Source organism: Sphaeroforma arctica (genome assembly GCF_001186125.1).
Source record: "Sphaeroforma arctica JP610 unplaced genomic scaffold supercont1.299, whole genome shotgun sequence".
Classification (NCBI taxonomy): domain Eukaryota; class Ichthyosporea; order Ichthyophonida; genus Sphaeroforma; species Sphaeroforma arctica.
In genome coordinates this window covers 10,670-24,716 of record NW_014040259.1, presented here as the reverse complement: position 1 = coordinate 24,716, position 14,047 = coordinate 10,670, and the positions used below count along the sequence as shown (strand labels likewise).

General features: G+C 41.8%; 1 protein-coding gene across 1 annotated transcript in view; it reads left to right on the top strand.

Moving 5' to 3' along the window:
• The window catches only part of SARC_04958 (hypothetical protein), a 6,334-nt gene extending 388 nt beyond the window's left edge, over nt 1–5,946 (top strand). The window contains exons 2-8 of the mRNA XM_014301185.1: nt 772–919; nt 1,543–1,644; nt 2,644–2,729; nt 3,453–3,567; nt 4,023–4,186; nt 4,785–4,947; nt 5,697–5,946. Of these exons, the coding sequence (XP_014156660.1) occupies nt 772–919; nt 1,543–1,644; nt 2,644–2,729; nt 3,453–3,567; nt 4,023–4,186; nt 4,785–4,947; nt 5,697–5,828 (910 nt within the window). The 3' untranslated portion in view covers nt 5,829–5,946. The remainder of the gene's footprint in view (nt 1–771; nt 920–1,542; nt 1,645–2,643; nt 2,730–3,452; nt 3,568–4,022; nt 4,187–4,784; nt 4,948–5,696) is intronic.
• The last annotated feature ends 8,101 nt before the right edge of the window (nt 5,947–14,047 follow it).

Below are 14,047 nucleotides of genomic sequence, written 5' to 3'. Positions count from 1 at the left end.
ATGTATGTATGTATGTACGTATATATATATACGTGTGTGTGTGTGTGTGTGTACTACGTTTTGTGTGTGTGTACATGTGTACACGTATATATATATATATATATAATCTAAGCACAATAACGCGTGCATCTATGCGTGTTTTGTACTTACTGCAAGTACTTAGAAACACACATAACAGTAAATCTACTTCGAATCTGCGCACGCCTAATTGTTAATGTACGACTACGCATGATAGTTCATGATATGCATTTGAAAGCATGGTCTAGGTAGATACATACGTGTGTATCTACACACACACTTATGTTTATCTCGGTTTCACCACAGTAAGCGTCTCGAACAGGCACGAATAAAATCCTTTACAGATTTGTAAGACAATATCAGCAACCGGCTAAATTCCTTCCAGCATCCTCGTTTGTTCTTGTCGCATTATTGAGATGATTGCCTTATTTGTTCGTCAGTCTGGATGTAGGTCATACTATGTGTAGTCTCATCTTGTGCATTTTTATAGCCCAGGAATAGGCTCCTATTGAAATCAACTCGCGTACTTACGATGTGTGTGTAAGATAAATATACACGCGCGTATGTGTGTACATGTGTGTGTGTGTGTTTCACAAGCGGGTAGAGGTGTGTAAATACCTATTTCTGATCGTGCCCATGAACGCATTCTATTCATATACCTGTAGCACTTAAAAAGAATACACTATATCGTACCATTTATCTATACCAAAAACTCCAATTGAATGGGTATACCTTCCCTTACAATACTAATAGGGCTCCGTTGCAGAAATGGCAGGACAAAAGTCTGCGGACGATATTTCTCTTCGTATTCGTATCGCCGCTAATGATTGGGTTTGGTTGGTGGGGCATACTACTCTTCTTCCTCTACCTCCCCACTTATCTGGATGGGAGTGAGGTTACGGTAAGTGCTCCGTCATACATACAGTGTGGTGTGTTGCATGTACCAGCCCATACATGCATCCCAATCATGTTGCTGTGTGTCGGCATGGCGTGTATATAGAAGTATACCCACAATGTGTATGAACATTCTCACACACTTATACGTAATGTAAAGTGCGTACCTCTTGTGTGTATAATAAACGAGTCCATCCGACGCTTGGTTGCACTGTGCCGCTGATCTGGTCAGAGAACTGACAATCAAACGTCCTAGAGCGTTTGCTCGGTTCCCCTGTGATGGGGGTGGTTGAGTGGGTATGCCAGTATATACTTTAGCATCGCAGAAATCGTATACACACTCCTCTGACTAGTTTTTAATACCGTCATGTGTCACCCCTATTGTGTTCTCCTCTTGTTCTTTCTGATTGTGCAATACATTCTTGCATTACTTTGAACCCCAATTTTCAGGGTGAGGTATGCCTGTGATTGGCTGATAAGCGAACGATGATGTATCTAAATGTGTACCGAGAGTCCAATATTCCTTCTTTGCGGACACTTTTACTTGGCCTGTTTATGTGATGGTATTATGCACGCCTTTTTTAATATCTTCATGTTCATATAGCGAAATCGTCTGTATTTAAACTGTAGGGTGCACGAGCCAGTGACCGACTCAAGAACTTCATCGTCTGGCGATACTTCTACCACCGTCTGGGTCTTAAGCTGGTTGTGGAGGAAAAACTGGATGAGAACGTATGTAAATGTACATGCACATGCGTTTTGATTTGTTTTTTATTGGTTTGATATACTTCAGTAATAAGATGGGTTTCTATATTTCTTCAGTAGTGAGATAGGTTAGTAGATAGAACGTGGCTATATCTACGTATATGGGTTTGACTCCATGCAAGCCATGGTTGGTTTTCATCCATCCATCTATCTTTGTTCAAGCCTGTCTGGAATGCACATTATTCGCCCGTCCGTGGTACTTTGTAGATACAGCGACGATTCGCGTATGTTAGGACGATTGCGCAGACATTCTTTGCAACGTTTTGCTCTTGCACCTTCGCTTTCTGAGTGCCTGTGTTCACCTCCACATCAATTGCAAGAGTCTACACAAGAGTTCTGTTTGGATTTTAAGTATGGCTGTTGTTTCTGTGTTAACATCATACTGTATCTTTCTGAGCGTGTTGTTACCTATCTCGATAACGCTGTCGGGCAAAAGCACCTGTGCTTGATTTATTAGCGCTTTGTGTGGGGGGTGCGTTGGCACGACGAGTTGTTTATTCTCACTCGTGGGATTGATCTGTGCGTGCTAACATCATTGTGGCATGTGTATGTTACTGCCACTGTCCCATGCATGTCGATGTAGTACAACTGTATATGACCCTTCAATAGCCAGAACACCTGTGACTCAGGCCAAATCGGAGAGCAGTTTCAGGCTTGTGGGGATTCTGCATTTGCGTGGTCGCTTGTATGAGTACAAGTGCGTGGGAGTGTACTATTACATCGTTGCCTGTGTTTCCAGGTAGCGTATCGAAATCTCTCAGTGTCAAATGATCACTTTCGACACCCCTTCGTAACATATGTATGTGCGCATTTGATCGAGATGCACATCTACGTACCACACAAGCAAAGAAACATACAGCCCTACAAGTACCAAGAAACAGTACACAGCTATTGCGAGCATCAACCTTAGAACCCTGTACCATCCATCGACCCTGAACCAATTGCTTATACCACGAACACATCCAGCAACAATACATTATGGGCATCAGTCCACACGGTATTCTGCCCTGGGGGGCTGCGGTCAATCTGCGGAGCAACTTTACCAATGTCGAGTATGTATTGTGCTTTGCAGCTCCGTATGATTGTTTTTTCTTCTTCTTCATTTATTTTGGCGATTGTACGAATGAGTACACGAGCAGTTGACTTTGTTGATGGCGTATGGTCATATAACTTGATTGTGTGCCTAAACTAAGTTTTTTTTTGTATTTGATATGGTATGTTTTGCATGTTTGACAAATATCTATTGCCCTCTTAAACTGAAATGTGGTTTATACGTAAGCTGTGCCGTATAAGTAGTTCAGCTGCATCTTCACACAAGGTATATTAATGCCATTGCATGTCTACAAGATTGCAAAAGCGTTTACACTTGGGTGTCAAGGGTGTGTATGAAAAATGGGATCAGCTCTGACCAACATTTAAAAAACAAATTGTATTAAACTTATGTATTGGCATTATATAAATATATAAAAGCACCTAATATTCTCTGCCGAATGGGTGAAAACCGGCTCTGGTCCACGACCTTGTACCTCGATTGATATGCGAAACACCCAGCTTTACCGAACTCAGCCCGCACAAGAAGCACCTTTGGGGGCAGGGTTTGATGTGAGTGTGTTAACGGTGCCTCTGTACACGACGCTCTTTCTCAGCCCACAATACTAGACTTGGGTATAACTAGCTTGTGAATCCGCTCACGCGAATCAGCTTCACCGTGTGTGCGCTCATACATTCATGACTCATCCGTACTGTTACACACTCTCGACATGACAACGAACTAGTGAGCACCTGGGCAAGATCCGCAGTAATATTCTGGCTGCTTCCATGTGCTTCTACGTGCCTCTTTATCGAGACCTTCTACTTGCAGGGGGGGCCATTGACGCTGCGCGCTACAACGTATGTCAGATGTCTTGTTTCAACTTATGTGTATGTGTACAAGTATATATAGATAGTGGTCAAACGTGTTCACTTACAACGTAAGTCAGATGTCTTGCTTCCACCCATGTGTGTGTACAAGTATATATAGATAGTGAGCAAACGTACTCAAATACAACGAGTGCATACCAATGCAGAATGTGTTCTTCTGCGCAACTGTCGGTGGCATGTTTTTAGAGTGAGTTTAATTTGGCTTATTTTATCAATTAGTATCATTACTGTGATGATAGCTCATATATCCTGTTATCTTTCTGTGTATGCCCGACCCCGACCCTTAATTGGACCACCACTATGCGTGTATTGAATACATGACAGTCACTGTTTATACAAAGGTCTACTTGTATCTCGTTTCAACCAGGCAGCACGTTTGAGTACCCCATAAACCTAGTAAATTGTATGTACCTCGTTTTCACTAGGCAATCCGAGCGCTGAAAGAAGGGCACTCTCTTATGCTTGTGCCAGGTGGCGCCACCGAAGCCCTGTACTCTGCACCCAGGACAAACACCCTGCACCTCAAAAGTAGGTCCGGGTTCATTAAACTGGCCCTGGAAACCGGTGCACACCTTGTCCCAGTGTACAGGTGTGTGATATTTCCTTTTCACTCTCTCTTTTCTCTCTCTCTCTCTCTCGCAGTCTACACATCTGTGCCTCATGGTGTGGGAATTCATAGCACCGACTATTGTCTATATAGGGTAGTGTCTATCAACCCCTCACCATATTAGTGCACCGCACCATAGGCTACGTTCTTCATTTATCACTTCTACATTGGTGAGTGGGTTGTGAGAGTTATCCCACGCTCGCACGTGCTTAACTGTGTTGTGTGTCTGGTTGATTACTCGAAATACACTTAATTCGAACTGCTCAATGTACTATACTCTGTGTGTGTACTGCAAAATCGGTGCCTTTTCTTTAAGTTTCCACTACAAGTGCGTCATAAGGATGAGAGGCTTGAGAGTTTGCTCTTAAGTATGCGCACCCGGTGAATCAACGTCCTGCACATGCATATAATATACGTACTGCACATGCATATATTATACGTACTGCACATGCATATAATATACGTACTGCACATGCATATAATATACGTAGTCCAGTCCATGGATGTATTTTGACAAGGATATAAACATGGTAGTATATCCGTCTAAACTTCGAAAATATGTCTTTCCTCATCGCTTCAGCTTCAACGAGGTTGATGCATACGGTGTGGTAAGCGAAGACCACGAGTACGTGATGAAGGCGAAGAAAAAGTTCCAGGCTGTATTTGGCATATCGCTCCCATTGATCACGAATATCATCCCGCGCAAGGTTGAAATTACCACCGTGGTCGGCAAACCCATCGAGGTGTGTGATTGTGTCTATGGTATTCTGTTTTTATGCATGTAGAAATGTACATATACTTATGTATGTAGATATGTACATATATTCATGTATGTAGATATGTACATATATTTATGTATGTAGATATGTACATATATTTATGTATGTAGATATGTACATATATTTATGAATGTAGATACGTACATATATTTATGTATGTAGATATGTACATATATTTATGTATGTAGATATGTACATATATTTATGTATGTAGATATGTACATATATTTATGTATACACATATATATCTGTGTATATCTGGCGGTTGCTATGAAAATCGAGCGGACCTCGGGCCTTTTAAAACTATCACTGTGACAAATAGAAATTGAAGGGTGCGCATGTTTGTGATAGTGCGAGTGTCTACATCCGTAAATTGTGTGATCCTAGCCAGCCCAATGTGTTGCTTTGATTGCTTCATGGCCGCCGTGTGAGCAGTGAATGATTATTTGTTGTGCAATGGTGCCGTTTGTACACCACTTCATTGTTTAGTATCTGTGCCTCAGCGTGACATGCGTTTCCTCTAGGTGAATTCTGTTTTTTTTTCCTTACTTATTGTATATATTTCAAGCTATAGTCAAGTGACATGCAATGCAATATGTCAGTCCGGGCCATACATGCTCATAATCGTACCAGTGCGCTGGTTGCGAAGAAGCGTATTTCGTTCATGGACAAAGAATTAACTTTACTTTATCGCTTACTTTTTGACAACGCAGGTTGAGCAGATACACAACCCTACCAAGGAGCAGGTGGAAGCCGTGCTCGACAAGTATATCGCTGAACTCACGCGCGTGTTCAATGACCATCACGAGAAATGCGGCACAGAGAACAACTTAGTCGTATATTAAAGCCATTGGCTGTGAATGCAGATGTAGGCAGTCATGTACGGTAGTTTGCATTAGCGGGTGGGGCTTGATTGTGATACAAGCACGCAGTTTAATATAGAAATATTGGATCGATTTAAACATATTTATTGAATACACATGTTTATTAGTTTAATGGGCCACTCGCGGGTCAGTGTGCTGATGTGGGCAGTGAACGTGTGTCAAACGATTACTGCAGATAATATGGTAGTGGTTTTGCTTTGTTCTGCTGGTGCACCAGATTGGCAGGATACCCCGGTCATGAAGGACCCTCGTATCTCAGACTATTGTGGTATTCACTGGTAGATCCTCCTCATACACACCTGGGATAAGGATATATTCTCATCTCAATAGTCACAAACCACATCATTGTCATATAGAGCGATTCCTGCTTTAATTTGTGCGCCACTACAAATCTAGTCCCAACCGCTGCATCAAGGTCTGTATAGTTCGTTAATCCACGCTTGAAACCCTCACCGCCCTTCTTCTGGAATGGGGGCAGAACCACCCGCTCTATTGCCCAGAGATAAAAGTCTTTAATTCTATATAGAGACACGTCCTGATGTTTTATCTACCTTTCATTATAGACCAGTATTACAGCGCACGCTACCGTTAGTCTATACTATACTACAAGGGTACAATGAGCCTCCACCAATTGAATGATGACATAGGCCAGTGATATATGTTCACATCTACATCACAGCTATTGGTATCCCGCCCGAATGTGGCCGTCGCAAGCTCCGTTTGCATACTTTGTTTGCTTCGGTGATGAACTTCACACAGAGCGTCAGACACCCAGCATCTGATGGGCCGTGTACAGGCATAATTCAATTCCTTGATTTGCTTTAATGTTACTTGCAGCATTGACTTTAAACTGATGAATTACCCTTGTATTGTCTCCGGTAGGAAGTCTAAGTTGAGTGAGAGCGCTGCCATCTTGGATATTGTCAGCTACACGTCAAAATGATCACAATGGCATGCACATGGGCTGTCTGTGTGTGGTAAACATTAGAATAGTGACAAACTAGAACAAAGTATGCCAATCGAGAGACTAAGTGGGTTCGTATGGCGTTGCATGCTTCCTCGAGGGAATCTCAGTGTGCCCTAAGGATAGTCTTATTTATTTCATGATGACGCCTAAGTAAATACAAGTGTGAGTATAGCGAACTTGTGTTTTGAACTTTAATATCGCTGTGATAAAACGACAACGACGACAACGACCGGCAAGTGATAGGATTCGATCTGTGCTTCGTATCCCGGCCCTCTATTGCCATGTGCCAACTTATCTTGTTATTGATTACATATTTCTCATGAAAGAGTTGAATCAATATATACACCTAGTCAACCATAAATTGTTCGCTACGCGCTAAACAATCGTGCCAGACGCACTCCTCATTGACGACCGTGTGTAGCATGAGGTTGTAAACTCCTCGCCACTCTTGCCGTGCACTTTCGCACCATCATTTATGCCTTTGCGCAAAGTTCTGACCACCTTTTCAAAATAAAAATAGCACTGCAGGAACCGACAATAGCACCCGACTGTCTGCACCCGACAATAGCACGTGTGTATCCTGACACCCTCGAAAACTCTGTGATTGTGGATAAGGATTTGTATGGGACTTTAACGAATAGGAAAACATACATGATTCTAGAAAATGTCATTTACAGAGATAGCACATCTGTCAAAGGTGGCGCAACATTGATATTGGGATATCGCCCTTGCTCGACATTACTACACTATCTAATATCAAAGTGTTACTATTGGAAAATTTCAATAATGAAAGACATCTCCATTCGAGATTATAATCTGAATCTCGCCCAGGTTGGTAGCAGCGGAATATGGAACGTCACATATGAGGATGAACAGACTTGAAAAGGTTGATTAAATGATGCAGCCTATCCACCGGGGTGACGAGTGCTTCTATCAATCGGGCTTCAGCGCGTGTTTGCCATTGCATCGCTTAGCATATCCTTAGAGAAAAGGTTATGTATTGGAGATATACACTAGGCAACGTGCAGCCAACTCAGTCCAGTTTGGAAACCTGATTCAAAAGGCCACCAGGTATGCGTGTTTTGGCGACCTGGGATGGCTGGAATCTTTATATAAATGAAGATCTTATGTCTGTGAAGGATACTCAATTTTTTTCTAGAATGAACTTGTGTTGGGTTTTGATTTTATTGTAGACGTGCCAAATCGATGAGGTCCAGTAGTGGTTTGTGTGTAAAACTTGTTTAAAACTCCAGTGCCCGGTCAATTATGTAGACTAGTGCAAGCTATTACGTTCATATTGCAGCGCAGATCGCTCGCTTCGGAACGAAATCTTTTACAGCAGCAAGGCAACTAATACGAATCCTCACGAACAATTTCGTGATTTGTCTACGTAAGAGTATACAAGCTTTTGTTTTTTACCCAATAGAGTTGAAGCCCACATCCTAGCTTAACCGTTTGACAGTCTTAAGTTACGCACTAGCACAACCTGGATTGACTTACATATTAATCACGCTGTCCTCGCCTGTATGGGCGACATGCACTATTAAAATTAGCTCTAATCTCGACACAATGTTTCTAATATTAATTATATTTTGCTCGAATGGTCCAATCCTTTCGCAATTCTGCGAATCTTGTTGATTCTCATTCTCTTGGTTTGATATCACCAATGCATGGCAATCAATTGTTGCAATAGCTCACTCGAATAGCAGAAAATTCTACTTCCGCACGATATGGAAGAATCTGCAGACCCTTTATTCACGACTATATTTGACATAGTGGGGCCGTTGTTTTTTACGATCGCCTTATAAAAATACTGAATATATATCCCCATAAATACGCTGCGCACAACTAAGGCCGAAGTATGTTTAAATACACGTTGTTTTCTTAGTACACCCCTCTGGGCTGAACTATAAAAGGACGATATTGCCACCACCCATTTTTCTTTATACTAAGTTTTAGTATAAGTATTGTCTCTCCTATGAATTTATATTCTCCACTCCCTTGTATTGGAGCACAATCAGCAGGACCCTGGCCCAGCAAAGTCCTGCGCAGCAAAACCGACCAGACCAAGCCCAGCAGAACATTCAACCTTCGAGTCAATGTTGGGGCTATCCGTGCGCGACTTACTCTTTGGCCTTAGATCAGAGATATCAGGATTATCTACCTCGGACCATATCAACAATATCTTAATGTTTCCGACTATATCGACATCAGAGTGGAATACAGGTGAAATTCTAGACACGTTCACAGCGGTGTGGTGTCAGGACAATGTGAACAAGGATCCAGTAATTCAAGATCTCGATAATATTCTCAATTAAGCTATAATCGGGCAAATTTCTTAGCCCAAGGACTCAAACGAATCAATCTGGGGGGTCTGTCCATCGAACATCACGAGGAAGCATACAACGGTCTGTTACTGGCAGTAATTCTAGGACAGGTCGTAGAGCTGAAACAAGAGGGACCGAAGTTTGCAAGTTGAAGCTCAGGTCCACCCTTATCATTGCAACTCTTCTAATATTGCTAAATACATGCGCGCTACCAAAAAGTGCCAATCCGAGCTGGCACTCGTAAAGGATACCAAGAACGACGAGTAAGTCGCCCGCGCCCACTCCGCTTTATCGTAAGGTCAGAATTGTATCATGCCAGCGACTCAGTAATTGCGAGTCGGGGTTCATCTCGATCACACATTATCGTAAATGCTGTTCCGTATAAGTATTCTCGGAAGTGTGTTAGAGCTGCCACTATGGCTAATAGCTCTTGTTTAACAGTTGGATAATTCAACTGTGAAGCATTCATTGCTCGACTAAATAATTGTATATTTCTAGGTTTGTTATCTAAACCTGATATAATACTCCTCCTAAGGCTAAGTCTGATGCGTCCGTTGCTATTTCAAACGGCACGCCAACGACTGGTTCTTGTACAGCTGGGGCTTGTTGGACTGCATGTTTGAGCGCTTTAAACGCGTCATCACACTCTTTAGTCCACAAGTCTCCTAGTTTGCCTTTATGACATCTTAAGTGTCCAAAGATTTAAGGTAATCAGCCAAGTGTGGTACCCCATCTGAAAAGAAGTTTACAAACCCACACATGCTGTTAACATCTCTTCCTGTAGTTGGTGTTCGCCAATCTAACAGGTGTTCTACCTTACCGGTGTCGAACTTAATACCTTTCCCAGATATATAGTAGCCTAAGAGCTGTATTTCGCTCATTGCGAAGTGGCATTTCTTCTCGTTAATCTTGAAGTTTTGCCCATTGAGTCTCTTAAGGACTCGTCTGACTGATGCGGCGTGTTCGCCTGTAATCTTAGAAAAGATGACTATGTCATCTATATAGACTTGCACGTTAGGCATGTCTGCAAACATTTCTTCCATTACTTGTTGGAAGAATGCTGGTAAAGAGTGTAACCGATTTTTCCATGTAAAGCTAATGTATTCATTTGATGGTATCCTTGTGTAAGGTCTATAGTTGTAAACACTGTAGCACCTTCCATCCTTCGCAGTAGCTCGTTAATACGAGGTAAGTGAAAGCTATGAGTCGGCAATATGTTTTTTATTGGACTCATATCTAAACATACTCTGACTTTCTTAAACGATCCGTCAGAGTTATGTTGGTATACGGCTAGCAGCGCCAAGTTAATTGGCGTCTGTTGATAGTTAATTTCTATCACTCCATCTGCTAGCCATTTCTCAACTTGTTCTTTTACCACAGCCTCGTGTCTCCAGGATACATAGTTCCTTGAGGGACACTTTAACTGTGTAAAGTCTACCTTGGTTAAGTCAAGGCTGACATATCCGTCGTTAAAGCGGAATTTTTGCCCAATCTGTGATCTTTATTTTCTTATTAACAAGAATCAGATCCATGACTTTGTCCTCAAAGTCAGGTATTAATGCCTTGACTGTGGCTGACGGGGGCTTATATGGATTCAGACAGTTATCATCTGATTGATCCTTTAATGGATCTATGTTATTTGGCAGACCCGTTACGGTTATACCTAGAGTGAGTAAATCGCTCATTCCGACTATAATGTCGTACTTCTGTGACATCTTAACTATCACAGCTTGGGTAATGATATTCCTATCATTGGCCAGGGAGATTTAATATCTGTGGCCATGGTATCACACATCAGCTAAAACGATGTGAGTTGTTTGTGTTCTCCTTTCGATATCTTTCATTAATGCAAAGCGATCGATATACATGAAATTTCTGAACCAGGATCAATCAACGCAAAATTTTTATTTCCATTGCAATATACAGGGATTATTACACGCTCATCTAAAGAGTCGTTGTACTGTCTGTGTAACGATTGTACCCAGTAGTATCGTCAGTCCAACTTAATGTCGAGTCTGACGTTACACGATTTAGTGTGGTAGCCATTGGTCTTCTCACATTTATCGCATTTTGTAAGATAGTGTTTACAAGATTGGGCATACTTTCCGTTCCAGTAACCATTAGGGGTTAGCTGGTACATGTCATAGCCACATTTCTCATCAGCACATTCCTTAACTTGCTTGTATGCAGGTTCCTTGTGCTCCGCACGCACCTTCTTAACAGGGCGTGTAAATTGAGTAGATTCACGTGGACGTGTATGTTGGGGTCTTTCGTTTGAGGTCTGCCTAGATACGTATCCTTGATCGGCCTGCTCCCGCGGTTTCTTAACAACCGCCTTCTCCTGCGAGGTCATTCGCTTCTTAAGAGCGGCTAACTGATTCTTAAGTTCAGTGTTCTCATCGATCAACTTACTTATGTGCGATGGCTGGTTTGATTCTGATTCGGGTCGGCTCTCTGAGCTTTCCTTCTCATCCTCTCCCTTAAGCGGGTTTTCTCCTTTCTCCGTAATTGGCGTTAGATCCTTTTGAGTGTTCTCATCAGGTTTAGTAGGGATCGTCTTAACCGATCCTTTCGCGTGGCAACTTGGCTTCGTATACGTAAGCTTCGAAGCAGACGCAATAGTTGGCCCGCGGGCTTTTACTTCAGGGGACTTCTCTCTTAATGGAGTGTCCTCACCCTTCTCTGTTGTATTGTTCTGGTTATTTATACCAGTAGCAATGATTTCGGGTACGGATTGATTGTCCTCTTCCGTGGTCACGTTAAATGCGGCTGCAGTAGCGGCGTCTTTCTCCATCATCTACTTCTCAGCTCTACGCTTCTTAGAAGGAGTATTTTCTTTCTTGGTCATAATTTTAACTTATGACTGCTAGCTGGTCTCTTAAGGACTAGCTTGGACAAGAAAATTTTTGTGGTAGTTTTCTACCTTTACGTTTAAGCAGTCTAAGTAGTCAATACCTTTGCTAACTTTAACATGTGTAAGATTCGGTCTCTCAAGGCAATATTAGCATCTTAGAATAAATAAACACGTAGGCAAATTCTAAGTATCGTGAAAATATCAAAGTAAATAAACGAAATAAGACTTTTAGTAAAGTTAGGTATGCCTCGTGAAAACAGCAATACTCTGCGGGATTGTGATGCTGAGGCATTGCCTATATATAATCCTCTCAGTACTGTTTCCGCCGAAAGGATTTTATTTAGTGTTTCGTTATCGCTCTATTAGAAACTATGGTATGTTTCATTGGGGCGAATCCGAGAGACTCAAAAAATCATATCTTTAGAAAAAAGAAAAGAAAAAAGAAAAATACTCTTGATGTCCTTAGTTATTGTCTTAACCAATAACATGCCACTTATCAAGTATTACCGACTTAGCCTTCATCAGACTGGCACATCTGGTTGGCTGATCGGAGGATCAACTAGGTAACGTTAATAGTCCCTAGAAACCTATATTCGGTTGAGCCATCTCGCTACCGAAGTATTCAGATATAAATAAAGTTGGGAAGTAAATAAGGTTCAATTAATAGAACTAGACCAACTCTTTATGTTTGGTATTTTACTGAGGCCTTTTAATGGCCTCGTCCAAATATCTGATATGTAAAATGGAAAATGTATTAATCAATAAAACCATTAAACCCCATTTTAGGAAACTTAAGTTCCTCGGGCTATTAAGAGCACATTTAGGAGACATAAGTTCTTTGTACTATTAAGAGTACATTTAGGGTACTTAAGTTCCTCGTACTATTAAGAGTACGTTTATAATTTACGTACTGCTTAAGAGTACGTTTATAACATAGAGTCTAATGTGGAGGCTCGGCTTATTACACTGAACAGTCACGTCAAAAGCAATCTTGAAGTTATTTCAACGATGGCGCATCTTTCCGGACCCTCAGGACCGAGCTTATCCGGCCTCGTACTACCGCACCAAGCCCAGATGCACTTTGCCGACCATTTCCACACGAAGTAGAACCAAACATTGTAACTCCTGTTGAACAAAAGAAAAAGCAGGAGTTGGACCGCAGGCTCCAGCTTATGATCATCATCATTTCAGTTTGGCAGAAAGCCATATGGTGGCTCCATATTATACAACACGGCCGAGACCTCGTAATTCTCGACCACAGAGCCGTGCTCTATCCGCAGACCATCGCTCAAGTACTGGGCCGTACAACGCCTGCAACGCGGCCGTATTCTACGATCCGAACGCCAACAGTCCAGTGCAAACGTAGATTACAATAGAGCACTTTGGCAAATCGCTAGTGTAAGTCTCGCGGCAGGATCAACACGGAACTACGACGTAGCACTTAGCTACTGGCGACGGTATGCTGCGGAATTTCATATCAACACAGCGATACCGCATATGTGTAAAAGTCGGTCTCCTCTAGGCTGACTATACGATACCAATACGTTTACGTTAATAAGACAATACGTTAAAACTTTAAAATGCAAAATGTTAAATAAGTTTAGCTGAAGCCCTTGGTAGTGAGCAAAATATTAGGGGATTTTAGACTGAGACTATAGTCTATATGCTCTGCTCTAATCACTCACTACTTCGGTCTAGATTTGTTTATGTTTTAGTTACTAAGACTAGATATCATTTCATTGGACGCATAGTTTACATTTCACGCCTCGAAACAATTACCTAATCAAACTAACCAATAAAATATCTCTAAGTCCAACTTAAGAAAATAAAAAATAAAATCAAAACACCAAGTCAGAGCAGTATATATCTGCACCTAAACCTCATCACTTGGTACCTAGCTCTCCATCTCATTTAAGCCATGGACGGGCACATCTAGTTGGCTGGCTAGGAGGAATCAAAACCATGTTGTCTTAAATTCTATCAACTCTGAGCCTGTTCTTTTCTCAGTGGATTATCTTGCTCTGAGGTTATT